Here is a 27,982-nt window from a genome sequence, read left to right on the forward strand (position 1 = left end):
TGTTTGTAGCAGACGTGATACATGCCGGAGAAACTGAGACAAAATCAAAGTAAAAATTTCACTTTAATAAATTAGAAGCACAACGAACCACTTAGTGAGTACCACACTTACATGTTGTGCGAATAAATAAACTGTCAAATAAATAGTCTAAATAGTTAAAGTTAAATAACCCTACTGTAATGAATAAATATTAAATAGTATAATAAAAGTCAACTTCAAAGCTGTCTTAAGAACAAGATTATAAAACTTTGATACAAATATTTGTATAAATAGTGATACGATTTGAACAGCTATTCAAACAGATGTGTGTTCAATCTACAGGTGAAGGTTCAAATCGACCCCCAGCTTTCTGAGCGCCATGGCAACATCCTTTTGTTCAAGTCTGTCTAAATCTGAACTGATTTTACAAAATCCCGTCACTCTCTATCATTCAGTTCATTCATTAAGCCCTTTCATTATTGACATTTATCTCTTCCCATTTCTTCCCTCGCTCCTCTGCATCTTGTCACTTTTAATATGCATGATTCCTATCTGAGGAACATGTGAAGAAATTTAGTGTGGAAGTGAGCACAGGAGTCCAGAAGGATACACAGGGTCTGGAAAGTCTCTCTGTCATCAAAGTGGTTCCCTGGAAAGAGATAAAAGCATTACTGACTTTCTATATCAGTCTAAATATGCTTCAGAGGTTCCTCTGTGGGGTCGTAAAGTGGCTGCGTTAAAAATAAATAATGTGGGAAGGGAACTACTGGTGTAAGGGATACAATTATATTAAATACACGTTCAGTATGCTGCTGAGTCTAGAAATGTCACTCTACGGCCTTTATTTAAAGCTACTGCCCGATCTTTTCAGTCCAGTCCATTCATTTCATAGCAGGGATTAATCCACACTTTCGTAGAGTAACAAGCGGGTTCCTCCAGATGTATTAGAAGCCATTAACACTGGTGGAGCAGAATTTAAAGGTTCACACAAGGATTTGCTGTAGGAGGGGAAAAAAGGAGGTGGAAACACATCCATCCCAATGTTTTCACTAAAATAAGGAAAATAATAAGTTCCCTGTAAATGCCATCTGTCTGAGCTGTCACAAGTACACAGTCACACACACACACTTTCAAAACAAGCTGCTCCACCTGCAGACAAAATCATTTTCTCATCTACACCTTAACCATGCTTACACACACCCTTACTGCAAATGTGTTTCCTCTTTTTATGTGAATATATTAACTTTCTTGTTGTACATCTGAACATTTTTAAATGAGCACATTAACTTCCCAGTCTATTTGAACACAGCATGGGTGGTACAGGGTTCATGGATGCTTGTTACCGTAGTTTTCCCAGTGCTGCAGTTTTCTGCTGTTCCTTCATTCGATAAGGTTAAAATGACCACATAACATCATGGAAATGTTTTTAATTTTTTCTTGAGAGATTAAAATAATAAGGCAACTGAACTTTAGGTCACCTCTCATCCAAAAGGCTTCTTCTGTACTAAAATCAAATGGTGAAGAGCCCCACAAAGTATTTAAAGTGAGGATTTTCCCCTTTTCAGGTGGTCCTGAGGGTTGTTGACCCACTATTGATCGTGTGAGTCGTCAAATGAGCCGAGGTGTGGAAGAAATGTGTGAATTATTACCATCACTGGGAAGCCATTGTCAGACTTTGCCCGACCCCATCATGTGATCTACTGAGGTAACCTGAGGCAAGGTGTGAATGGGGGTTGAGACGCCTGAAAATGGATCTTAAGGCTGCATTGTTGCTGGCTTATAGCTGGTGTCCTAAACCACCACCTCTGTTCAATTACAGTCATTCACAGTGGGCATGGTCTCCTTTACTCCTTTCCAAAACCATCTGTCTTCTGATGTTCAAAATGTAAACATTAGCATCTTCGAAAGTCTCCTTTGTCCTTTAAGTGCAGGTGTACTGCTGAGTCCTTTGTCCGGTTGAGGTGGGAAGCCTATGTCTGTGGAGCGTGTTTGGGAGTTTTATCCTTGGAACAAACCCGTGGGGTTTTTTTAACTTGGAGAATATAAAGTCTTTAGTTCACTATAGTTGTGAACTGCCACTAAATAAATAAAATAAATAGAAATGGAACCTCGCATGACCACAAGCCTTCACTGTGGGATCTATGGTTTTTGTCTACCCATTAAGGTTTCCTTCAATCCATCCATTGCTTCTGCTTAACAGAAATGTGGTCATCCTAAGCGGACATCCTTTTCCTCTGCAATGTTTAGTGATTCTTGCTGGAGAGCCAGAGACATATAAAGGCATATATAATGTCTCCAACAAGTTCAGAGTCAACCCTTGGGCCTCTTCCTAGTGGAGTTTACCCAGAACACCTCCAACATTAAGAAACTGTATTGCAACGGGCTATAGAAACAAAAAATAGTTTGCATGCAAAATTACAAAAGGATCAGGGCGACAGCTGGAGCGATGCTGTCCGCCGTGGTGGTCAGAAAGCTAAGCTACGCAACCTCACCTGCTACAGAAAACTCAAAGAATTCCCGGGTGACTTCTGAAAATGTGTTTTCCAGTTGCTGGATGAAGTAGAACTTTTCCGGGGGCGTATTGAAGACCTTGCAGATCTCCTGCACCAGCTTCACCGCCCAACTCATGTGATAGCCGTCCTTTTCACACACCTAATGTGAAGGCACAAGAAGAACACATTGAGCCAGTCTTGAATGATATAATGTTTCTGCTCTTCCTGTAATGATAAGTCAAAATAAGCAAAGGTAAGATATTTTCAGTGCTGGGAATAAAACATAAAATTCAATTGGGACACTGTTAATAGGGACAACACTAATGAGCTCAAACACATATATATTAAAGTTGCTACTATTCCCCTACGGGGAAGATACAAAATAGCCAATCAATATTAGGACCATGGACAGAGCAAGTGATTCCTTTTGCTGTTTTTTTTTTTTTTTCAAGAAAGAAAAGAAAATAATACATAAGAATATTGTCTTTATATATTTTCTGTTTTTACATTTTGGGTGAACTTGGAGACAATTTTTAATTAAATTACATGGAGGGAAAATGATCAGGGAGTGGAGATCACTAACTCACCACCCCAAAGCAGAAAGGTCTTACATTTGAACCTCGGCTCTTGTTATTTTTACACACAGATTTCCTTCTAATGTGGCTTTTGCAAAAATGGCAAGCTCGTCCAAAACTCACTATACCTTTAGTCTTACACATGCTGGTTCTGGCTCAAGCAACTGCTCATTCTCAGTTACAAGGCAATAGTTTTCTAATATACCAAACTTAACTATAAACGAAGTATAAATACCTTAGGATAAAAGCAAGAAATTATTTCTCTCACCAGTATGATGTAGACGATGATTCTTGAGATCTCAAGGAGTCGTCCATTGAGAGCCTTGCTGGCCAGAACAGTGTAGCAGAGATTGCTGCCACAAAGCACCAAAAGACGAGCTACATTCTCCACATGCCACGGATGAGGAATGACTGGAGACAGCAAGGAAACAAATAGCCAGCATCTACAATCACTTGAGGGAGTCTATATGAGATTTTTCTACTTACAATCATTAAACTGAAATGTTTTACATAGATTTGAAACAGATCCTTTATTCATCTTATTGCTTGGGAATCTGTAACTCATGGTGTGCATCTCTCTCTTATTCATCAAACGTACCAATGAGCTCCTCCATGATTGTGATCATCGAGTCAGTGCTCCAGCCTTTGACTTGTAGGTTGCCAAAGAGCAAGAGGATGGCCTTGGCTAAGTGCCACAGAGCGGTGTGAGGAAGCCCCCTCTCCACCAGATCTTGCCAGCCGAGTGTACCTGCATGAAGAAGTACACCTCAGTTATTTATCATTAAATGCTGCACACTACTTTATAGTGGTGCAACGGGTCACGGTTGATCCGTAATCCGAACCGATCCCACTCCACGGTTCGGCACGCACGTGATCCGAAGATTCGAAAAAGAAGAAAAAAAAGTATGTGTATGGTGCACGTGGTGGGTCTGTCAAGCGATAGTTATGGCCAGCGCTAACGGTCCAAGTGGAGGAGCAGAGGAAATTGCGGTATTTAAGCAGCCCTTTGCTGCCCAGTCCGACCGGGCTAAAGCTATTACAAAAGCTATTGCAGTGTTTAGCTGCAGATGGGTATTCTGTTGTGCAAAACAAGGGGTTTAAACTATGATGAACGTGCTTGAGCCACGCTATGATATCCCGTTGCACGTCCACTTTAGTGGCAAGATCGTTCCAAGCATGTATGAGCAGGAAAAGTTTAAAGTTATGGCTGAACTGTCCCAGGCATCTTCTGTTGCCCTAACTACTACAAATGGGTGGACCTCCAGGGCAACGGAAAGCTACGTGACCGTGACAGCTCATTATATCACAGCGGAGTGCGATATAATGAGCGGTATTATTGTAGGGTCTACCTTCCAATATAAAGCGCCTTGAGGCGACTGTTTTTGTGATTTGGCGCTTTATAAATAAAATTGAATTGAATTGAGTGGTAGATACAAAGACCTATACGGCCCTATATTGAACCATAATTTTTTTTTAAATAATTGCGTGGAATGAGTCTTGAGTTGAATGTTTTTAACAGGCAAAAAAGACTTCGATAAGTGAATAAGTAAATGTTAATTTTTTGTCTTTTTTCTTTTTTTGCTGATCCGAAAATTGATCCAATCCGTGACTTAAAACTGTGATCCGATCTGAACCGTGAGATTTTTGATCCGTTGCACCACTACTACTTTAACAAACAAAAATGATTATGTTAAATGTCAAAAATTGTACTACACCAGCATAACCTACTCAGGTCTCCTGTGCCACCTCACAACACTGAAAGTGGTTTTCTGGTTCTCTAATTTTTATGCTTTGTTTAAAAAAATCATTGCTGACACTTTCTCTGGAGCAATAAGCCCTTTTTCAGGTTAAAACATGCTAGAATTTACAAAGCTGCACTGAAAATAACAGGATGTAGTTATGACTTTAATATGTTTCCATAATGTCGATACTATCCATCTGCATTAATATTTCAGTAATACGTTATCTCACCCTCAGGCAGCAGAGGACCATAGAGGATGAACAGTAAGTGGGCCTGGCTGACCAAGGGCCAAGGCTTCAGGAGTTGCATCAGCCAGAAATGACACTCCGGCTGGTTCGGCCACGGGTCCAAAAGAACCTGACGGCAAAATAGCCGCAGCTGCAGCTCCTGATACCACTTCACACCTGGTAATGGACATACAAATTTATCCATAACTCCCGAAGACCATCACAAAAGACACAGGCTCAGCAAGAGGCTGTAACTGAAGCTTTAGCCATGGATTGTTCTCAGCGTCATATTTCTGCTTTGTTCTCTGGATAACTCTGGAACACACACACCTGGTTTTGCAGTGATGACTCCTTCAGTTTTTTGCTGCAGGTTTGTTAGATCACAGAGGAAGTTGAATACTCTATGGCACTCCAGCTCATCCCACCCTGCAATCAGAGTCTGTAAAAGAATCAATAAAACACCCCTCAATATTTCTATTTCTTTTTTACAGATATTTTTTTAACACCAAGCTGAAAAACTAAAGACAAAAATTAATCACACCAAGCTAAAGATTTCCTTACGTAAAGTACTGTGTTTTTCTCTTACTGTTTATGCTATTATTACTACCTGAGCAAGACCGCCTATTGTACAGTAACTTTAGGGTGAGATCTCTGTAACATATTTATAGTCTTTGTTGCTAAAAAGTTTATCTTTTGCATGTTATCACATTTTGGGGCTCTGGTTGGTTATTTCCTTTTATTAGATTCAGGTTTCATAAACATGAGAGTCGTTACATGAGGGTCTTCACCTGGAGGAAGACTCCAAAGCTGGTGAAAGCAAAGCAGTCTGGTGCTACACATTTCTCCAACAGGAAGCAGGGAATCTGAAACATATCAAGACAACAATAAGAGAGGCTTTTTTTCCAACGATATAAAGTGGGATTGCAAATATTCAGTTCTTGCAATAGCAACATTTCATATATGTTTAATACATGTAGACAAATTAGGACCATCATGCTAAATTATATGTAATATTTAATTGCCTGACATCATACATATAATTATTATTAATAAACCTGTTAAAATGCCACCATATTGTGCTGCATAAAACAGCAATGCAATCAAAGTTTAATTTTTTTAAAACTTTTGCAACACATTACAAAAACCAGATGTATTGTTGCCTTCACTCATGAAAATTAAAAATAAATGTAACTCATTTAAAAAGTTACAGTATTCTATTCTAGCCTGACATCTCACCTGCCCCTTTCTTACCTGTGAAATCTTGCTAAAGATAAACTTTAACCTGTCCTTTGTGGGTAGCAACAGGGTACACCTCTTGAACAACACACCTAAGACATCAAACACGAGGTCACATTACCATTCGATGGTATGTTAAAATAGTAGCTGAGGCTGTCAGAAATACATGTGGTACCTTAAAAAGCAGCAAGAAGAGCTATACTAAACAAAACACTGAAATACCGAGGTCTCTGTAGTGTCCAATGGTGGATTTCTGTTCAATGCAGCTGGAGTGGTGAAAGCTTTGGAGGATCATTTTATTCTTCCAGGCCACAGTGGAGATGTAGTCTGCAATATATCTAGTAATTTCCTTTGATACCATGCTGAACACACTGATCTCCAGCACTGTAAAAAACACAAACACATTTTCATCCATCAAAAATGCAATTACATCAGGACATTCCAGAATGGAGCTATTATTGCAGAAAGTGTTGTAAAAGTAGTGCTTAAAATTACACATAGTTACACATGTATGTTGGTAATAGCTTTTGCACCTCATATAAGTTATACAAACAAAAGGTCTGAGCTGTACCCAAAAGCCCCTTACAAAATAACAGAGCTCCTATTATATATGAATTGGGGAACAGTGTTACAGGTACAAAATAATAGGTGAAACTCACCAGACAGTTTGTCTAGGATCATGTCAAACACCTCTGCAGGGATCCTGCTGAAGAAGCTGGTGCAGCTAGTGGAGCACTGGCTGCGGGTCATAATGGTCCTAGAAGGTGTGGGCCCATTACGGTTCTTCTTGTAAGGCGTATGTGTCTGTGAATACTTACCACCATTTCTCAATGGCTTCCCTCTGACCATTGTCATCGCTGGCTAAGTGACTGTCAAAAAGATAAGCAAATATGACTGGGAAACACTCGGCTAACACAAAGTCAGCTAACATAGTTAAGTAAAAGTAACTCATAAAACTACATTTTCATCAACTTTGAGCCTCACAAGAGTCACAAATTCAGACACAGAGTTAACAGGGCTACAAGCTGGCATTACAAAATCTTACCTGTGCAAATAAAACCGTGAATAGCAAATCCTGGAAGTAAAGGTATTGGGAGCTAACCTAGCTGCTTTCTTTAATGACACATTAGCAGACAACGGCGCGAAACTTCCCCCTCTCTCTCTTTCCTTTCATCTGTGCGGTAGGGATGGGAAAATATTTATATCCTTAAGTTACAACACCTTTATATATATGTTACTAAATTAAGGCTAAAAAGAAAGCAAATGTCAGCACAGACTGTAAGTAAATCAAACGAAAAAAGAAAAAAATAATAAAATTGCTCATTGAAAAACAGTAGCAGATAGCTAGTTGTAGCTAATAGCTGGGTTAGCTGTTAGCTGTTATCCCAGAAAGCCATAGAGACTTTTCCTCTATGGTATTATTAAATAATGAAATAAGGTATTATTAATGTTTAATACATAATAGTAAGATAGTTGTTAAATGATACAGTCAGTTCTTTTATATAGCCTTTAAATAGCCTACATTCAGTTCCAGATTTTATGTATGTTGTGTGGCATTGTTCCATTACCCGATTATCAAGCCAATAGACCCTGGGTGTCAAATATAAGGCCTGGGGACTGGAATTGGCAAAGTATTGTGGCAAAAAGTAATTTGTGATGTCTCTATGTGTTTTGTTTTGTTTTGTTTTGCTTTTTGTCTTTGTTTTTTTGGTGGTGGTGGGGGGGTAGTATGTTTACTTGTATTAGTAAATTGACTTTCGAAGACTAAATATATACATATATATAATAAATACATTATCTCACTATATACTAGTGAGTTTTTCAAAATGCGTCCAAGGTAAAAATGAAAATAAAAAAATGCTGATTTGCATTTTCTGTTAATTAACAGAAACAGTTTGGGATACCAGTACTGTTTCTGTAATTTTACACATTTCTAAAAATTTAAGCCCAACAAGTCATGGTGACAAATTAAATTTTTTCTCATATTAAGATATCTCAAGGATTACATATGTAGATAAACCTCTTTGCACTGACAGAAGGGTGAGTTTCACTGGTCCATCACACTTAAGATCAAAGTGGGAGGTATGTGGGCCACAATGTAAAATAGGTTAATATCCCTGATATAGACCATATTCACAACAGACATTTTGACATGTCAGGAAAGCAAAGTGGTTTTATGTTAGTTTAGGTGTGGCCCAGTGCTAAATGGAGTTATCATTTTCGTGATAACTAATTGTAATGCTTTGAGAAGCCACAATGTGTGCAGTAAATACAGATTTGTGACCTGAAAGACCCTGTATGACATCCACACCAGTGCTTTTTTCCCATTATGGTTTGCTGATAGAATTTATTGACCTCACTTAACTCCCATTATTGGTCCAACCAACCTCAACCCCCATATCAGAGGTCTAATCAGCCAAATGGCCAAAACACCTGTGTCTATGTGTGTGTTTTGTGCGTAAGCAGGGGCTTTTAGATATGTGACTTTGTAGGCTGTTTCGTCGTTAATCCACATAAAGTGTGTTGACAAAATATGTGTGGCACAGGCAAGACCAGTTTAAAAAGAATGCCCTGTACTACACACATCTAGCACTTTGTCCAACAAACCACCCGTGCTCAGCTGCTAATCACAGGATTATTCTGCTTAACTAAGATTATTAAGTGTTCCACATTCAAATGGCGTCTCCCACAGGCAGACCTTGGAGAGGATCATCTCTTCACTATAGAGCTGTCACAGAGAGTTGTATGAAGGGCCCAGGGGACAGACTGGGAAAATGCGCTTGTATACCAAGAGGATGTCACGCCAGGTTAAACTTGGGACACAGAATGAGGAAAAGCACGGAGAGAGAAGCTCAAACTTCAATGAATTCACCAGCATTTCCTGGATTGCCCTACAGTATGTACAAGTGGAGTTATTGTCCACTAGTTTCATTATTATTCATGTTTTGTTTTCAGGTGAGTTCTTTTTCTTTGTTTGTTTCAGACAAAGTTAAATCTTCATTACTTTCTATTATTAGTTTTATATAGGCTGCAATACACAGATTTATATAAGTCAAAGCCTTCTCATGCTGGTAGTGTTGACTAAATCTAAATACATTTGCTGTATTTTTTTGTTTATTTAAGGTAGCTAAATTACATCTACACATCGTTTTAATTTTAGTTAACTAAAATTACCTAATGTGCAAGTCACGTAGTTAAAAACAGTCTTAATTGACTGCAGCTTTGTTTTGTCTCTTTAAATTGCTTATAATAGCAGTTAATAAACATTAACCATTCCTCCACAAGTTTGTTGTTGGATTTAATTCTGTGTTCATTTATTCTTGTTTTTATTATTATTATCAACAGATCTGTAGGTGCAGAACTGATTTACTGAGACAAAAACAGCACAGCCAGCGAAGACAATGTCTGTTTTGTCTGCCTCAGCTTAGCAGCGCTGCCCTGCCTCCAGGTCCACATTTGACATTGGCCCTGTTTATCTGTTAGGAGCAAGAAGCCAGCAGCGGGACTGTCTCTCATGTCATCTCTGACATGATGCTGCCGACACTGACAGGGATAATGCCGATGATGATGATGATGAAGATGATATCTAAAACAGGCCAGTCACGCAGCTGACAGTCCTGCAGCGCACAAACACACATCCACAGATTGTTTGTCCAGACAAGAGCAGAAACAGAAGGAGCTGGTCAATGTGGAGTCAAAGGCCCTGTTTATCTGGAAGTACATCTCTGCATCTCAGGACGAGTATACCATCTGGACACCTGTGATGATGGTCCTGTAGTCCTCTTATTGGTGAGTATTTAAATGTGGAGTCTGTTAAGTAAATGTTAGAAGTACAGGTAAGGCTACGCAGCAGTCATTGAGTTTTATATTGTAAGTATTGCAGTGTGGTTTGCAGAGTAGTCAAAGACTAAACTGGACTAATTTCAGGGCAAGCAAATTTTAAACAAGACACTTGTCACAGCTTTGCCTTTGTTCGTATTGCTTAATTGTTATGCCTTCAGCATAGTCAATCATTAAATAAGGACAAGGAAGCTTGTGTGTATGTGATATTTTAAGAGGCTCCGGCAGTGCCAGGTCTAACACTGCACAATAATCAGGCTTCATAAACAGCTTCTGTTCTCTGAGGAATTCAAAACAATGGGTCTGTATAAGCACAGTTTGGTCTTTGGTGTGAAACTTAAAGTCAGTTTTATTCATGCGGGAGCAAAAAGGCACCCTTAATTAATAGTATTGTTGGTCCGTTTATTTACCACATTGTATTATTCAGAGACATAAAGTCTAGGGAAAAAAAGTAAATGATTAAGCATGGATGTTTTTTACCTTTTCACACTTTTCACGTAGGGGATCTGTAGTTGTAGCCTACAGCTGAATGTTATGGTGTTTTTAGGGCTCAGCATGCATTTGCAAATGTAAAACTAAATGCCAAAGGATGTCAGGTCAGAAATTTTCATTGAAAAATAACATAATTTGGCCAATTAGTACAACAGCAGTCACTGCTATCCTCTCTTGTCACAGTTTGGGGCCCAGTGGCTGGAGGCTCTGTCAGCAAGTCGTTCAGTCCTTCGCTTTCAAATACCCTGCAGAGCTGTGAAAAATTTCAAAGTTAGTGGCTTATAGCGGTGCTTCTCAGGTTGGGTGGTTTCTGTAAATGTTTAATTTCCTCTCTCTCTGCCTTCTTGAGGGGCGGCGAAGAGCTTAACAAATAGACTTCTGTGGTTTGCCCTCCAGAGGAGAGCGTTAAACAGGTGAAGCTGAACACCGCACTCATTAGTTACACATGCAGTCACCTGCCACTCACCAGAGACGGATGCCAGAATACTGAAAGTTTCCACAGCTATTTGTGCCCACACTCGGGAGAGACACTTGAGGAATGACTCAGACTCTGTGACTGGATGTGAGCTCAGTGGAATTACTGTACTGCTGGGAACCGTTGCGATAAGAGGAGTAATCCAGCCACATTTCAGCCTGCGGGACAGTCAGTAGTTTTGTTCTGAAAGTTTTCTTTTTAAGTGGCATGTATTTAAATTGGTTTATGTTTGCTGATTTTTATGAAACATCTGAATCCAATGTAGTCGTCATCGTGTTTTAAGGGACATTGAAATGCTGCTAACTGCCTTTTACTAGAGTTTATATATTTTTACTGACGGTAATTTCATACTTTGCCATTTCAGGATCTCTCTGAAAGGAGCCGATCATGGCCAGCATGGCGCTTCAGCTCCTTGGCTTCTTCTTAGGATTGCTGGGGTTTACAGGAACTATAGTTGCAACCCTGCTCCCTCACTGGCGCAGCAGAGCTCATGTGGATGGTAATATTATCACAGCCACCGGGTACATGAAGGGCCTGTGGATGGAGTGTGTCTGGCGCAGCACTGGTATTTACCAGTGCGAGCTGTACAGGTCTCTGCTGGCGTTGCCACCCGACCTGCAGGTACTACACGAACACCAACATGTAGAGAAATGAGAAGAGCAGAAATCTCAAAACACATATAGGGTGGTTATTTTATTTTATTTTATTTTTTTTCATAATAAGTTATCTGAAAACCTGCTGAAAACCTTATTAGTTTAGTCGATCATTATGAAGTAAGCATCTTTTTAAAAATCCTTTTTGGAATTCTGACATCTCATAAACAAAACCAGTTACTAACCTGTCATATAATAATATAAAATTATTAACTTAAATTCATTTGATAGCAACCGTGCATGTTAACATAACTCTGTAACTCCAATACACAGTTTCAATTAGCATGCTGCACAGAAACTTTATAGCTATATGGTTATTTTCCACCTTTACACCCAGTTAGGCGTTTATGTGCACAATGAACAATTTAAATATGAAGTTTTCAGTTTTCATTAATTATCAGATTAAATACTAATGAAAATAATACTTATAGCCCAACTCATTAGTACATATTCACTTTTAGAATAAAGTTTTAAGATGGGCAGGTAGGTGGAAGGTCAAGAAGCCTGTTCTTTTAAGGACTCTTGAATATTAAATTTATGTTGCTTTAATCACTTTACACTCCTGGATTTTATTAATATAATAAATAGATTATACTACCTATCGATCGATCTATCTATCTATCTATCTATCTATCTATCTATCTATCTATCTATCTATAGATATCTAATATTATTATATATTAATATCTATGAATATATTTTCTTATGTGAGTTTTTAGTCATCCTGCTGTTATTATTAAACTCAACAGACTCACTATTCAGAAAAACATACATAGTCTCAATTTAGTGTAACGTGTTGGATATTTATTAATAGGGACGGACAATAACTCTTAATATAGGCTAGAATATGAGTGTTTGCACTTATTAAAAAGCAGTATATTAATTGACAGGTTCATTGCCCAGACCTGTTAAAGTAAGAGTTTGTTTATAGTCCAAAGTTTAATAGTCGTCTACTGTTTCCCTCTCCACATCAGGCTGCCCGGGCGCTCATGGTAATCTCCTGTCTCACCTCAGTCCTGGCATCTCTGGTCTCTGTAACTGGGATGAAATGTACCCGCTTTGCCCGGGGTTCGTTGATTAAATCTCCCCTGGTCCTGAGCGGTGGGATTTGTTTTCTTTGTGCTGGGCTTCTTTGCCTGGTCACCGTGTCCTGGACCACCAACGAGGTCATCGAGAATTTCTACAACCCATTAATTCACAGTGGAATGAAGTATGAGATCGGACTGGCTGTGTATCTCGGATACGCCTCGGCCTGTCTCAGTCTGGCCGGGGGAATGGTGCTTTGTTGGAGCAGCAGTGGCGACAGGTCACGGCAGAGTCCCCCCCATATGCAGAGGGGTCAGTCATCACATCTTCCCCCTGTCTTCAACAACTTACATCCGCCTGCTCCACCCTACAGGCCCCCCGAGGCCCTGAAAGGCAACCATGCTCCCTCGCTTTGCTCCGCTTCCAGCAGTGGCTATAGGCTCAATAACTATGTCTAAGACTAAGAGGAATACTGAAACAATAACTGTGAGACGACATGGATCCTTTTTTGTCCTGCATACCCATAAGAGGATATCAGCTGGAAAAGAGAAGGCCCCCATAATGCAAAACACCAAAGTCAGATTTGAACAGATATTTGCCTCTGTCTTTCCTCTAACATAAACAACCAAGAGCCTTGGCTAGTCTTATGAAGCTTTAACCCTGTAAGGCTTTTCCTATGAAGGACCAGAAGGTGGCAGTGTTTTATAGGAAATCATCACAGAAAAGACGATATAAATGATATTCCATGTTCTTTGCTGTGACTCTCATGTTATTGGATCATTTATCTGGCCTTCTGCCTAGATGGGATTTAACTCTTTCTGAAAGGCAGTTCCCTTTAAAGAAAAAGATTTTATGTCAGTACTCAGTGTTTTAAATGATTTTCATGACACTGAAAATAAAACCTGACACTATAAGTATTATTACTAGTGTAAGCATCCTCTGATGAAAGGGGCTGGAAAAGGCCGTTGCAAATTTATGATCACAAGTGACATTTATACCTTAAAACCATGTTTGTAAAATAATAGATTGTTAGACGTTTAACACCCAGAAAAACTTTTTTGTATGTGTTAATGTCTGTGAAGCTCCATTAAAATATAATTTCAATGTTTTTTTGCCAACTTATTCTCAGATTTGCGTAAATCTTGACGAAGCCACTGGATGGCGACAAAGGTCTTTTGAAAAGGCATCCCAAACCATTTTTGAAGAGCTGCTTGTATTTATTTAGTCTGCCTTGTTTGGTGTACTGCATAGGACACCAGTTGCATCGCTACATCTGAGCACCTTTTTTTTTTGTTTGAATGGCTCTGACATATTGTGAGTCATTAGCCATATATGTGGAATTATTACCACCTTGCGGAGCTTTTCTGGCTGTCTGCCTACTGACATGTAACACTGTGGACATCTTTCTGAGGCTTATTAGTTGGAAAACCCTCCAATTAGAGCTGCCCTCTTTCTGGCAGGCTGTCAGACCAATGACTGTATAAAAGAGCCGCACAGGCACTAAATGAGAGGACATGTCACGATTCAAGGAAGTGACTTATCTTATTTCAGCAAGTCGTTGTCATCATTTACATCAATTAGATAAATTACAGTATGAGTTAACGGAAAAAATCTATTTAATGCCATAAAACTATAAGATTATTTACATTAAACCTTGTTGAACTGCTCCAGAAGAAGGGATAAATCGTATATCTATAGGAATTATTTGCTTTGAAATCACAGGTTAAAACATGGACTGTACATTGAGTTGGGCCAAAGATTTGTTGCCAAAGATTTCAATGAGCTAAACTGTTTGGTAATATTAGGATCCTGGGCATGTGCAAGATATATAAAAACTCTGTTTTGAATTTATATCAGATCAAACTTATTTTATTTTGTTAAACAGGTAACTTTATTTCCTCCCTCGTTAAAAAATTACAAATTTAAAGCACTTCTTGCATCAGTGAAAGCCTTTCTTGATGGATGTGCAATACAGGCTTTCCCTGCTGTACTGCTGCTTTCACGTGCACATGTTGAGCTCAGCTTCAACAACATCATTTTTTGAAATTAAACATCTCAGAGAAGTACTCACCAAAGCAAATACTTTTTTTAAAGGGGGCGGTTTAAATATGATTTAAACCACCTAGAAATACGAAATGTTAGTTCAGCACCATGGACAGCGGAACTGGGTTCCTTCATAGATCTTTAACAGTAATAGATAGTAGTGCAGGAAGGCGATATAATAAAATACTGTAACTGTGCTGCTTCCAAATGTCTAAAAGTTTACTTCAACATCATATTGATCAAACGCACGAACTTGCGAGTAGATTGATGTTTTTGGACGAAAAGGCGTCAGAGTTGAATGTGTAATGCGGACTTATAAAGTGGAAATTAATCCTGTGTGCGTGGCTCACATTCTCAACATCACCGCCATACAGCAAGCCTTTGCAGTAAAGGCGCCTTGCCTTAATCATCAGCGAGCGAGGACCTGCGCAAGATCATAAATCAGGCCTGAAATGTAACCTGGCAAAGTAAAGGTTTCATCTATTGCCAATATGATATTATGATATTGGAAAGCTTTTCCGCAGAGGTTGTGCGTCATGCCATTCTCTATTAGGTGCTATTTTCGTCCTGCCCTGGAAGACATTTATCCACCATCTACCCACCCTGACAGCACCCAATAAACCCACCACTCCCATTCATCTCCACCCCTCCACCCACCTCCAGCCTCTCTCCCTCCCTCGCTCGGTCCGTCTCCCTCTCTGCTGCCGACCAGCATTTGTGATTTAAAAAACAACATAGTTGAATGGTGTTTGGTCGTCCAGGAGGATTACAGACTGGCAGCGCAATATATCACAAATATAATTTGTCTCTTACACTTTTTGAATCTACTTTTGGAGTCCCAGCTGTTGTGATCTATTTAGACCCGTTTTTCCAAAGCAAAGGTAAGAAAATTATATTTTGTAATGACTTTACTAAAATGATATGTGGTTGCCGAATGTAATTGCATTTTACTGCATTGACAATCGATTTAAAGAGAGCTCAATAATTCAACACCGGCCTCTTGGCGCCATGGTGTCAGCGCAACGGGGAACCTCAGGTTTGAGTTTGAGCACGAACCTCATCAATGCAGCTGTTTTTATGAATCTGTTGGAAAACGGACCGGATTTTTTTCCCAATGCATCGCCATTACAAAGGAGTGCCCGACTTTTGCGCACAATAGAGTTACCAGAAACATGCAAATGTGGGTGCAAATCTTTGAAAGCGTAAAGTTGTAAATACGTTGTTTTTTCTACTTACTTAAGTCAAGTGACCGAAAGGAATATCTGTAAATGAGGGCGGATAACGCGTTTAAAACACGTTCAGCTGTTGTAAAGAACTAACTAAAGTAACACTAATAATGTGCGCACTCTTGGACTGATACCACTGGATCGAGTTTGCGTCGTTTCTGATTCCGATCTGTTGATTTAGTGAAACAAGCTGAAGTCCCTGCTGGATACGGTAAGATTCATGGTCGCAGTATTTCCGAGCAGGAATATATATTATTATTATTATTATTATTATTATTATTATTATTATTATTATTATTATTGGGGAAAATAATTAGTTGTTCAGGCCAATATAACTTCGGTTAACAAGGAGCATTAAAACTGTAACAGCTGAATATTTGCAGTAAGCGTGCATGTGCGCAGAAAACCTGAAAAAGAAATTTGAAATACTTTGTAATTTCTAACGGCGTTGGAAGCGCCTGGCATCACTTGGACTTAGCCAGTATTACATCCGACACACTGGTGATAAAATGCTTCTGTTTCGTTTCTTTTAAGAAATGTATTTGTCACACATTATTGTTTTCAGGTTGATTAAATTGATAGCTTTTGAAATGAAGTTCCATGTAGTTGCAGTTACAGTTTGTCTGCACTCCTTAAAATGTGTTTCTGCGGGTTGGGATTGTGTGTTTTTATTATTTCTGACAAACCACAAATGTATCATTAAAGGGTTTTTTCCTTTGTTTCTTCCAAGTTTTCTCCATGAGTATCCAGTCCGCGCGCAGCAGCACTTGATCTCGGCGGGGAAGCGGAGAAAAGGAAGATGACCATTCACGTCGAGGGTCTCGTGGCTATCGTGCTCTTCTATGTCCTGATTCTGTTTGTGGGGATCTGGGCTGCGTGGAAGAATAAGAACTCTGGAGTTGGCGATGGCTTAGATCGGAGCGAGAATATCATGGTTGGGGGAAGGGACATCGGCTTGTTCGTTGGTGGATTTACGATGACCGGTGAGTCTTTAAATCTGTATTTCTTGGTGTCTGTTCGACGGCAGCCACGTGCGCATTTTGTCCAATTTTCATACCATGTAAGGTCCAAAAGGACAAAAAAATAAATAAACTTTCCATTGACTAGGGTCTTCCGCTCCGTCTTTTACGCACAGATTGCGCAGCGGGCAGAAGTAGAAATTCCCATCACAGTTTACACCATTATACTCATGCAGTTCGGAAAACTTGAAATGTATATTTTCTTTTGATTTGTTAATTTACAAATAAGTTTTCTTCTTCTTTTTCAGCCACTTGGGTGGGAGGGGGCTACATTAATGGAACAGCAGAATATGTCTACCTCCCAGGCTTCGGCCTGGCCTGGGCACAGGCACCCTTTGGTTATGCTCTCAGCCTTGTACTAGGTAGGAAACCTAGAAAAACTTGGATAAATATATCTGCTTATAGCGAGATTAAAAAGGGAAAGAGTTGCATCACCTAATGTAGGTAATGTAATGTAGTTTTAATGTAGTAATGTACTTTTTGCCTATAAATTAATATGCTTTCCTACTTTTAAGACAGAAATTCCTTTACATTAAATTCATATTGATATGATATTTAGGTGTAGGAAGACTGATCTTTGTGCTATTAGACTGATATTAAAGTAAATGTAAATTTAAGCTGTGTTGCTGAAGCATATAGAATTTGGTCTATTCATTAAGGTTATTATACAGCATCAGCACACTTTACGTTAAGTTAGTAGTACTGTACAACTTTCTAAAATGCTTCTCTCGTGCTTTTTGTCTGCATTACCTCAACATCTGACATCACTCAGGGGGGCTTTTCTTTGCCAAACCCATGCGATCACGTGGATATGTGACCATGCTAGATCCCTTCCAGCAGCTATATGGAAAAAGGATGGGTGGTCTGCTGTTCATCCCTGCACTCATGGGAGAAATCTTCTGGTCTGCAGCCATTTTGTCCGCTTTGGGTAGGCATCCCAATGGATGAGATCATGAATCTCACCACTTTAAATCTAATCTATGCTTTACAGTATACTGCATTGTATGCCCAAACTCATTGTGGGTGAAACATCAGGTTACCCAGATTTTAGTGAATATTTTTTTTCTTCTTCACACTGGTTATATTTCCATGCAGGTGCGACTCTCAGTGTGATAGTGGATATAAATATCAACATGTCTGTGGTGATCTCAGCACTGATAGCCATCTTCTACACACTTGTTGGAGGACTTTACTCTGTTGCATACACAGATGTGGTCCAGCTCTTCTGTATCTTTCTGGGTTTGGTGAGTTTGGGAGCTACTCAACCAGCAGCTCTAACGATTTTAGCCAATATTTAAACCAAATCTTCTATCAGTTCTAGAAGATTTTTAAGTAACTTTTTAAGTAACATAACTTTAAAAAAAGATCTAAATTTATACACACAGAATCATATCAAAACATGAAATTGATAAAAACATCTTTTGTATCAACAACACAGGGTAGAGTAGAATTTGATTTCAACAGCCAGATTTTGAAATGGTATAAAAATACAATAATTCCATATTTACGTTTTATTGTATCAATGTTGCATTATGATTTTCTTCTCCTTTCAGTGGATCAGTGTGCCTTTTGCTCTGTCCAATCCTGCCGTGTCAGACATCGGTGTTACAGCCAAGAAAACAATCTATCAATCTCCTTGGCTCGGGAAGATTGAGCCTGAAGACAATTGGCTCTGGGCGGACAACTTCTTTTTGCTTGTAAGCCATAACTTTTATCTGAAGTTTCACCGAGAGACAGTATACAACTCTAAAGTCAATTGCAGACACACTTTCACTGAAGTCAAAATGAAAGCATCATGTTTAAGAGACCCATTTGTGGCACATAGCATTTAACGGTTTCTTAGTACTGAAATGGATATCTTTACTAGAAACAAAGAGATTCACAGTATTCTTTTCAGACTGCTGATTGTAATGCATTGGTTTGGTGTTTCTGTTTCTAGATGTTGGGGGGGATTCCCTGGCAGGTCTATTTTCAACGGGTTCTTTCTGCTTCTTCAGCTACCTACGCCCAGGTCCTTTCATTCCTTGCTGCCTTCGGTTGCTTGGTCATGGCTGTCCCCTCTGTCCTCATAGGAGCTATAGGGGCTTCCACTGGTAATAATACACACAGAGACACAAACACAAATATGCACCCACAGGTGCATCAGACATTATTATTCTTAAAGCTAAAATGGGGTCCCATAATATTTTAATAAACTGAATTAGATGAGTGTGCAGAAACAGTTCTTTTTAAACAGTGTACCCAAGCGTAGTATATATAATCCTTTCTTTAAGCAGTAATGGAGCTAGCTGTCATTTGCATCCAGATTTACAAGGACAACAAAGACAGGTAGAAGTATGAATCACTATACAGTGCCACTGGTGCTTTATATGCACACACGCTGTTATGTCTGGATTGCAGCTGTTAAATCAGACTTTTTAGGCAAACACACGCTAATCAGAGACTAATCCAAGACGGATGTGCACACACACAGACATGCACAGTGATTAAGCAGTAAATGAAACATCACAAGACAATCGAAACATCCAAGAACCACATCCTTTATTCAAACGGGAAAGTGTGATCAAAGAGAGCACCCTGGCTTCATGGGGTTGTTTACACCCCAGCAGCCCTTTTCTTTTTTCAGATGTGTAAATGCAGATGTATACAGTGTCTGGAGGGTAAACAGCAGACGGATGCTGTCACGACGTGCAGAGGAGAGAGAGCCATCAGACCATGGCAATTTAGTGAATATTACATCTGAAGAGGAGCTAATTAATCTGGTCCATCTGAAGCCATTACTTGTAGAACTGGCACTAATCAACCACTGCCTATGAATATCTGGGGATGGGTAGAGAAAGACATATATATATAAACCATAGTCGTCTGAATGTTGGCTTAACAAAGATGAGGGTATCAGTACAGCCAGCGTCCATGCATACTTTTGTATCTAATAAGTTCAACATAGCCTGTCAGAACTATTGGCTCCCTTATGATGTTAACCATTATCAATGATTAATCGACAACAGTTAAATGCAGTTAATCTACATAATGTCCATAATTATTTAATACTGACTCATATGCTTCCACGGATCATTAACAAACCAGTATATTACCCTCATCTATGTTGAACTGGGGTCTAGTTTTCAGTCAGTATCCAGTTTAATTCGTACTATTATTACTGTGGCTTGGTTTATTGTGTTTTGACCAACAGCAGATTGAATCTGTGCTGCTATTAAGGCACCTGGGCACATTAAGGCCTTTTGTTTCTCAGCTTTAAAGCATGTGTATCCACTGAGAGCATTAACTTTTTTTGTCTGAAAAGCTAAGGGATCAAAAATTGTAATAAAGAAATCCGTACACTTAATTTTCTGCAGGGTGGCTGGAAAAGTAATGCTACTAATCTTAAAATGCGAATGTGGGCCAGGTACAGTTTGTTCAGCTTTAGTTACGTTGTGTTACTACCTCATGCAAGGCACTTTCTTTCTGTTTTTTGTTCTAACCAATAATTAAGACAAATGCTAATGACTGTTTTTCTAATTTAACACATAGATAATCTTGACAGTTGAGTGCAAAGATTGACTGGTTGGCTAAATGTTTCATAAGAGCCGTAATAATAAGCTGTGAAATTTGCATTGTTTACAATTATCAGTTTTTATCTGTTTCTCATGTCCTGATTCAGACTGGAACCAAACTACATATGGTTCCCTCCCTCCAAAGGATAAGGATGAGTCTGACATGATCCTTCCTATAGTGCTTCAGCACCTCTGCCCACCGTACATCTCCTTCTTTGGTCTGGGGGCTGTGTCAGCTGCGGTCATGTCATCAGCAGACTCATCCATACTCTCAGCCAGCTCCATGTTTGCCAGGAACATTTATCAGCTGGCGTTTCGGCAGTCGGTAAGAGCAATATTCCTAGCATACACGTACGTCTGCACAATTTCAGCAAGTGGTTCCAAACATCAGTCAGCCTATCAATAAATCAACTTTATTTTCATACGAAAAATACAACCAAACAAGAGCCTACAGCAGAAATTAAATGTGCACTTTATCGAATTTGCTTAATACCCGAAACCTCGAGATGGAAATCTTTGTAAGTTGTTTGTGTTATAATTATTTGTTAGATAATGTTAGATGGTTAGACAATCTGCTAAATTGGTCCCACTGAGATTTCCTGCTATTCATTCCCATCACATTTGTAACAGACATTAATTTTCAGAATTGTGAAAATTACTGTGCATGCTAATACTGTGCAAAAGTCTTAAGTCAACCTGCTTTTCTTTATATTCTGGTAGGAAAAAATATATTTAGGCATCCTTTTATTGCACTAACTGTGTATTTGGGAGCATTGTCATTCTAAAAAATGAAAAATGAAACAATTGCAAATCATATGCTTGCTTTTTTTCCAAGATCCCCCACACCACTGGTTGAAATGCAAACCCTAACCTCGGTTGTGTTGTAAAAGTGGCTGCAGACACATATTTATACCTCTCTTCTGGTTTCCATAATTAATATGTTCCTTTGAACATATTAATTATGATTGGAGGGAAAAAAATGAATACAATTGGATTAATCACTCGATAAGACCTGTTTTTTTTAAGACCAAATAGTGCCCTACAGTGTTGTTCTGTTGTACCACTGAGCTCACCTTTTCTCAACATCCAGTTTCCCTGAATAATAAGAGTATGGAGAAGAAAACGAGTGAATAATTTCAAACAGAACCTACATCTCCAAGCGCTTTCGTATCTAAGTGCAACCTCACACAGACACTACTTTAGCTGTAGGCTCTAATCTTTTATCTGAACTGACTTTCATTTAAGTTAACACCCTATTCCCCTCCAGTTGTTATGTTTCTGTCTTTACTCTTTTATCCCTTTCATCTCCCTTACAGGCCTCAGATCGGGAGATTGTTTGGGTGATGCGCCTCACCATCTTTGTGTTCGGAGCTCTGGCCACTGCCATGGCATTGTTAACAGGATCAGTATACGGCCTGTGGTACCTGAGCTCTGATCTGGTCTATGTCATCATATTCCCCCAACTTCTCAGTGTACTGTTCGTTAAGGGCACCAACACCTATGGTTCTGTGGCTGGTTATATCTTTGGTCTTCTGCTGCGCATTGGTGGAGGGGAGCCCTACCTCAAACTACCTCCATTCATCTATTACCCCGGCTGGGTGACCCAGGAGAAGGTCCATCACCTCACTGGAGATGTAGAGCACTTTGTCCAGCAGAGGTTCCCCTTCAAGTCTGTGTCCATGGCGGCATCCTTCTTGGCCAATGTGTTTTTTTCTTACCTGACAAAGTATCTATTTGAAAGTGGTATGCTGTCACATAAGTACGACTTCCTGGATGCTGTTGTTTCCAAGCACAGCAAGGAGATAATGGACAAGGCAACACTGGTAAGCAACCATGATAACATAATTCTTTCAGAGATGGCTCCTGTCAGGCAGGTCTTGGGTGCCTCACTTGCTGGGACCTTTACCAACACGGAGGTCCTCAGTGATGATGGGGCATCTAGTCCAGAGGCTTTTCACAATGAAGATTAGACATTTAAGGCACAAAGTAAACTAGAACCAAGGAATGTAAAGAAGAAGGAACAGTCAAAAGAGGCATCAATATTCTTCAGGAAAATTACTACTGCCACACTGGGAGCCAAATCAACAGAGCATCTGCTGTGGCTTTCAAGTGACTCCAAAAGTTTCTGACGGCAATATGGTGCCTCCTTCTTTTTGAGATTCCTTGCCTAGAAACAGCAAACGGACTCAATCATCTGTGCGAATCATGCCACACTCATTCTTGTGTTTTCTTATCACGACTCTGTGAAACTTCAACCATTTTCATTTAAGTGCTGCTATAGTGATCGGAGGAACTTTGGATGGATGTACAGCAGGCCTATATGAGCAAGTCTACAAGGATTTGTTGTGGATCATGAAAATAGTGCAATATCTAACCAAGAAACTGTGTCCACATCTACAAGTCATCATTTAAAGCATAATATACATAAGTTCGTTTACATGCACCTGACAACTAAGCTTTTATCATACTTTGAGTTTCATGTAGAACAATGTTATTGATAGAGCAATAATATTTTTAGGACCCACGTTGTACAGCTAGATACATTTTACTAAATTTCATTTTTACCATGTCTTGTTTAAACCTGAAGACCAGTAGATGTTTGCAAGTTTTATGTTCTGTTTTCAGCTCGATTTAATCTTCTTGCTGAAGTCCATAATTATATAACCAAACCCTGACTTTACCAAATAGAAGATACTGACTAAATCAGCAAAATCCCAAACAGCGTTCCATAAAAACATTTTTTTCATTCACTGCCAACACTTAGCAAGCTAACTACCATCTTTGTTGTATTGACAAGATTACACTAAACAAAAGAGATCAATGAGTGACAGCATAAGAAGAATTCATTGTGGGGGTGTTTTATAGATACAGGGCAAAATTATCATTCATTTGAATGCAATGGGTGGCTCAGTGGTGTTGTGGTTAACACGCTCGCCTTACACCCGAAAGATCACCAGTTCATAACTGGGAGGAGACACAAAGCCAGCCTCAGGAGGTCACAAGCTAGTGTACTCCCACTATTTTGACCCAAGTCCCTACCCGGATAAATGGCAGGGTGTCGTCAGGAAGGGTGTCCACTGTAAAAATCCATGCCAAATAAAATATGCGGATACATCCTCTGTGGTGGAACTAAGGGAGCCACCGAAAGTACCTATCCATGAGATTAATGAAGCTTCTGCTCAGCTCTGTTTTGATCTTTGCTATTCTTGTCAGTACTGACGAGTCCCTAAAGTTACAACTTTGTTGTAATTTAACCCAATCTCTTTAATGTGAGCTGATGAGATGGTGATAGTGAAATCAGAAAACTAAAACAGTGAGTAAAACGACAACAATAGTCTGGAGCACAAAAGAGTGGTTCTGAGCTCGGTGATGTAGTCATTTGATCCAGTATTTATTCTAAAATAAAGTTTGATGGTCACAGGGAGACATAAAGAATGATCATAAGCTTCCTGCTACTGACACTAAAGTTCTGCACTGAACCTAAATTGTGTGCTGCTGAATCATCATGAATCAGAGTAATTAGACAGGAGCTCTGACTTTATTACACGCCATCCCGTGACCTTTCTTTCCCTTTGTACTTTCCAGGCAGCCATTGTCTTCCCTTCATTTCAATGCATTATGAAAATCAATTTGCTATTGTTGTTTTTGTCAAACATACAATGGGAATACATCTTTAAACTACCATTCATTTACAGCTGGAATGGTAACACTGACACCAGTAAAAGCACATGATGTTCATTTTGCAAACAGATTTTATAAATGACTGGAACCTAATAGCAGCCTGGAAATAAATCTCAATGCAAGACGCGACAGTGAACTTTGAAAGTAATCAAGAACACTTCAGTGATTTTTATTTTTAACATGAACTCACAGAAGCCATTTTGAAATATGTGTGTGTGTGTGTGTGTGTGTGTGTGTGTGTGTGTGTGTGTGTGTGTGTGTGTGTGTGTGTGTGCGCGCGCGCGCGCCTATGATAGTTTGTTTTCTCATCCTAAAGCTGTATTGACTGGCCAGCCACAGCAGGTTAGTGGGGACAGGAAATGATTGTTCCTCCAGGATGGTGTTAGTAGCACCAGTCATCATCGATCCGGCCCCAAGTCGATCAGCCCTCAGGACATTTGATTAATGCTGCACAGAGGTTCAAAAATTATGGTTTGTAAGGAGTGTGTTACAGTGCGATATTAGCAGTGATGAACGTTGAAGTGTTACTTGATTGAGCACCCTCATACATTGTTCAGTTTAAGTCCTTACATTGTCACGGGCCTGGCAGTTTTAAACTACCAGACACACTGCTGCCCTGTGTGGAAAAAAGAACAAAAGAAACAAAAAAATCTGTCAAGTTAAGAAGATTTTTGGCATTGCTATGTGTTACTGTTGTCCAGTTGACTTCACTGTGTTTATCTCCTCTTAGGATCGTTGTGGTTCGTTGGTGTCTTTTTGAATCTTATGGACTTGCCTTAATTCAAACGTCAGTGGTAAAAAATGAGTGATTTAGGAACATGTTGAAAAGGTGACATATGTGAAATATTTTTCCATTGAAGGATAAGGCTGGTAAAATTCTAGATGTTTTTGTCAACAATTATTACCAAGTGAGACCGAAATCAACAATGTGTTAGTCGGTCTTTTGGTCCTCTCTGACCTCAAAAAGTTCAGCGAGCTATACCTGGTTTACATTTTTCCCTCAAGATCACCTTCTCAGATAGCTTCTTGTGCTGCTGCTATTTTTGCATTGCTTTCTGATAGTCCTGCTATGACCACTTGCTCTGTGAGATTTTATCACAGACCTCAAAATTGTGCACAAACCTCAACATCTGCTTCAAACTGATCGAGGTTTGTAGGTTCAAACCATGAAGGAGCAACATCAGCTCATGAGTACGACAAGAAGGGTGAGACTACCATTGTGGAGTCCTACTGCTCTACTGGCATCTGAAAAAACATGACCTCAAACGATGTGAGCACTTGCCAAAAATATAAATGGAGTTGAAGCTTTACTGTGTTGGCAAACCGGAGGAGATCAAGCATAACTGGCAGAGGTACAAGTGAATGTGACTGCTACTGAGTGACAAAAAATAGCAGATGTGCTGGAAGCTGTCTGGACTTGCACCAGTAGGTGATCTTGAACAGGCGTTTTAATCTGGAAAGTTTAAGGATTTTAACTGGCTGTTTCCCAAATTTTTTCAACCTTTTACATAATCCTTATTGATCCCAGAAGTATGGTCTTTTGTTTTGGGGGTAGGAAAGCTAAGGTTTCGTCTTCAGTGGCAAAACTTGTTACAATCATATTATTTATGATTTTTGCCTTTTTAGGCAATTAGGTCGCAATGTAAAAGATCTAGAATAACACCAGCCTTCATCCTTTAAGATGTCAGAATGGCCTTGAAGTTAGTCTACAGAGAGCAAAGGGGACTTGATCCCCTTGTGCAGCCATATCAGCTGAGGTATAGTAGGACCTACTAGATCCTGATCTGACCTGAACCAGTTTTGGGATCGATGATAAATCAGCTTCAGCTTCAAACAGGGCGGTCTGGTCTGATGCTATGCAAAGTGTCAGGCAATCTCATTGGACTTAAATGTGAATGTAAATGTTCTCCTCAACAGATGAGTGTGTAGTTTCCAGGGTTCATCCACAAACCGGAACGCACACGCAGAAAAGAATCAACGTCAGCTGGTGGACTGACACGTTTTTGGCTCTATGTCGTAAATAACAATGACGCTGTATTTTTGTGTGATAAATGTATATACCAGGAAAAAAAAGAAAAAAGCATAGGAACAAATTAGTTTACCTTTAAATGCAGCACTGAAAATGATGTTTGTTGACAGTGAAATTACAGCTATTTATTTATTTATTCATGCAGTGTCTATAAAAGTATAGTTGTAATTGTGAGGTCACTTGAATAAATTATATTCATTTAGCAAAGTACTGAGTTGGTCTTCTTTCATCTATACGTACCCACACGTTTGTTCGATAGTGTATTAAATGTAGAGATGAGACAGTAACGGCAGAACGGCATTACGGTAAGACAGTGAATGATAGTTATGGCTTACAGTATGCCTCCAAATAATAAATGTGAGTCGACTGTGTGTGCGTGTGTGTGTGTGTGTGTGTGTGTGTGTGTGTGTGTGTGTGTGTGTGTGTGTGTGTGTGTGTTGTCTACTAGAGGTTTTAATCTACAGGCTGCCACCCACATGGAATCATCAATCAAAATGCTCACCTCCGAATCTTATAACTGCCAAAACTGTCAAGGCTGTCAATCAGTCTAACGCACACGCGCGCGCACACACACACACACACACACAAATAAACAGTCTGGACCCCAGCATGACCCCTGGCTGGTGGAAGACATCTTCAAATTGCATTGTTTCCTCCTCACAGTATTACGTTCAGTAAAAGGTGAGTCATGTCCAATATTGCACCAGATTTGTTATACAGGGTGGGCCATTTATATGGATACACCGAAATAACATGGGAATGGTTGGTGGTATTAAAGTCCTGTTTGTGGCACATTAGTATATGTGAGGGGGCAAACTCCTCAAGATGGGTGGTGACCATGGTGGCCATTTAGAAGTCGGCCATCTTGGACACAACTTTTGTTTTTTCAATAGGAAGAGGGCCATGTGAAACATCAAACTTATTGGTAATGTCACAAGAAAAACAATGGTGTGCTTGGTTTCAACGTAACTTTATTGTTTCATGAGTTATTTACTTTTTTTTTTTTTTTTTTTTTTGGCCTGTCCCGTTTGGCTCTTTTGCCATCAGAATTGTTGTCTAAAGGCAAAGAAAGATGCCCAGCGGATTTACTTTACCAAACTGAGTTATTTACAAGTTTCTCTTTGTTCACAGCCATTGACATGTCGAAGAGGTTAACACGTGAGGAGCGGATCGAAATTGTGTTGATATCTGGTGAACGCAGTAACCGGGTCATTGCAGCAGATTTCAATGCAAGACACCCTACGAGACCACCCGTCTCCCATGCTACACTTAGCAAACTGCTTGCTAAGTTTCGTGAAACTGGTTCAGTGTTGGATTTGCCAAAATGTGGATGCATGAAAACTGTCACTAATGAAGAAACATCAGTGGCTGTCCTAGCTTCATTCAGCAAGAGCCCACAGCGTAGCACTCGCCGCATGTCACTGGAGAGTGGCATTAGTCGAACATCCCTTCGGCAGATATTAGCTACTCACAAATGGCACCCTTACAAACTCCAGCTACTGCAGCATCTCAACGAGGACGACCCAGATCGGCGCACAGAATTTGCTAAATGGGCAAAACAAAAATTGGAACAGGACCCTCAGTTCACGCAGAAGATTTTGTTCAGTGATGAGGCAAACTTTTATGTGAATGGTGAAGTTAACAAACAAAACCACCGCTATGGGCCTGACACTAACCCACATTGGATGGATCCC

General features: G+C 39.6%; 3 protein-coding genes across 12 annotated transcripts; 2 read left to right on the forward strand and 1 right to left on the reverse strand.

Annotated features, from left to right (window-relative positions):
* Positions 1-44: 44 nt before the first annotated feature.
* Positions 45-7,896, reverse strand: LOC146556989 (F-box only protein 47-like). Of its 4 annotated transcripts, none has more exons than XM_085248808.1 (12): positions 7,819-7,896; positions 7,296-7,424; positions 6,910-7,119; positions 6,473-6,634; positions 6,266-6,342; positions 5,803-5,877; positions 5,345-5,453; positions 5,018-5,191; positions 3,645-3,794; positions 3,315-3,457; positions 2,472-2,631; positions 45-628 (listed from the first exon to the last, which is right to left on the reverse strand). In XM_085248808.1, exons 3-12 carry the CDS (start codon positions 7,103-7,105, stop codon positions 528-530), a joined length of 1,347 nt encoding a protein of 448 aa, XP_085104934.1. In that variant the 5' UTR covers positions 7,106-7,119; positions 7,296-7,424; positions 7,819-7,896; the 3' UTR covers positions 45-527. The 4 variants fall into 4 exon arrangements, with proteins under 4 accessions (XP_085104934.1, XP_085104933.1, XP_085104935.1 ...); XM_085248807.1 differs by lacking the exon at positions 7,819-7,896 and adding an exon at positions 7,773-7,814; XM_085248809.1 differs by lacking the exon at positions 7,296-7,424 and having other exon boundaries at positions 7,819-7,894.
* LOC146556990 (claudin-14-like) lies at positions 4,103-13,840 on the forward strand. 7 transcript variants are annotated; one of them, XM_085248811.1, is made up of 5 exons: positions 4,103-7,431; positions 8,943-9,146; positions 9,596-10,039; positions 11,422-11,678; positions 12,685-13,840. In XM_085248811.1, exons 4-5 carry the CDS (start codon positions 11,445-11,447, stop codon positions 13,192-13,194), a joined length of 744 nt encoding a protein of 247 aa, XP_085104937.1. In that variant the 5' UTR covers positions 4,103-7,431; positions 8,943-9,146; positions 9,596-10,039; positions 11,422-11,444; the 3' UTR covers positions 13,195-13,840. The 7 variants fall into 7 exon arrangements, with proteins under 7 accessions (XP_085104937.1, XP_085104936.1, XP_085104940.1 ...); XM_085248810.1 differs by lacking the exon at positions 4,103-7,431 and adding an exon at positions 7,432-7,528; XM_085248814.1 differs by lacking the exon at positions 4,103-7,431 and adding an exon at positions 10,932-10,995 and having other exon boundaries at positions 7,960-9,146.
* A 1,355-nt stretch (positions 13,841-15,195) lies between these two features.
* Positions 15,196-26,495, forward strand: LOC146556991 (high-affinity choline transporter 1-like). The gene is made up of 9 exons (XM_085249941.1): positions 15,196-15,660; positions 16,736-16,988; positions 17,273-17,386; positions 17,797-17,952; positions 18,120-18,268; positions 18,578-18,721; positions 18,964-19,117; positions 20,686-20,903; positions 21,895-26,495. The coding sequence occupies exons 2-9, from the start codon at positions 16,805-16,807 to the stop codon at positions 22,546-22,548; spliced, it is 1,773 nt and encodes a 590-aa protein (XP_085106067.1). The 5' UTR covers positions 15,196-15,660; positions 16,736-16,804; the 3' UTR covers positions 22,549-26,495.
* The last annotated feature ends 1,487 nt before the right edge of the window (positions 26,496-27,982 follow it).

The sequence above is a fragment of the Mchenga conophoros genome, linkage group LG16 (assembly GCF_057382185.1).
Source record: "Mchenga conophoros isolate Kocher_MC1m ecotype Shallow Benthic linkage group LG16, M_conophoros_male_GT1.1, whole genome shotgun sequence".
Classification (NCBI taxonomy): domain Eukaryota; kingdom Metazoa; phylum Chordata; class Actinopteri; order Cichliformes; family Cichlidae; genus Mchenga; species Mchenga conophoros.

Bases quoted from the DNA above. Each gene is read 5' to 3' on its own strand.
- LOC146556989 (XM_085248808.1), bottom strand. From the start codon at position 7,105: ATGACAATGGTCAGAGGGAAGCCATTGAGAAATGGTGGTAAGTATTCA. The intron at 6,635-6,909 runs GTGAGTTTCACC...TGTTTTTTACAG, and splicing joins GATCCTAGACAAACTGTCTG to TGCTGGAGATCAGTGTGTTC. The intron at 5,192-5,344 runs GTGTGTGTGTTC...GTCCATTACCAG, and splicing joins AGTCATCACTGCAAAACCAG to GTGTGAAGTGGTATCAGGAG.
- LOC146556990 (XM_085248811.1), top strand. From the start codon at position 11,445: ATGGCCAGCATGGCGCTTCAGCTCCTTGGCTTCTTCTTAGGATTGCTG. The intron at 11,679-12,684 runs GTACTACACGAA...TCTCCACATCAG, and splicing joins CGTTGCCACCCGACCTGCAG to GCTGCCCGGGCGCTCATGGT.
- LOC146556991 (XM_085249941.1), top strand. From the start codon at position 16,805: ATGACCATTCACGTCGAGGGTCTCGTGGCTATCGTGCTCTTCTATGTC. The intron at 16,989-17,272 runs GTGAGTCTTTAA...CTTCTTTTTCAG, and splicing joins TGGTGGATTTACGATGACCG to CCACTTGGGTGGGAGGGGGC. The intron at 19,118-20,685 runs GTAATAATACAC...GTCCTGATTCAG, and splicing joins AGCTATAGGGGCTTCCACTG to ACTGGAACCAAACTACATAT.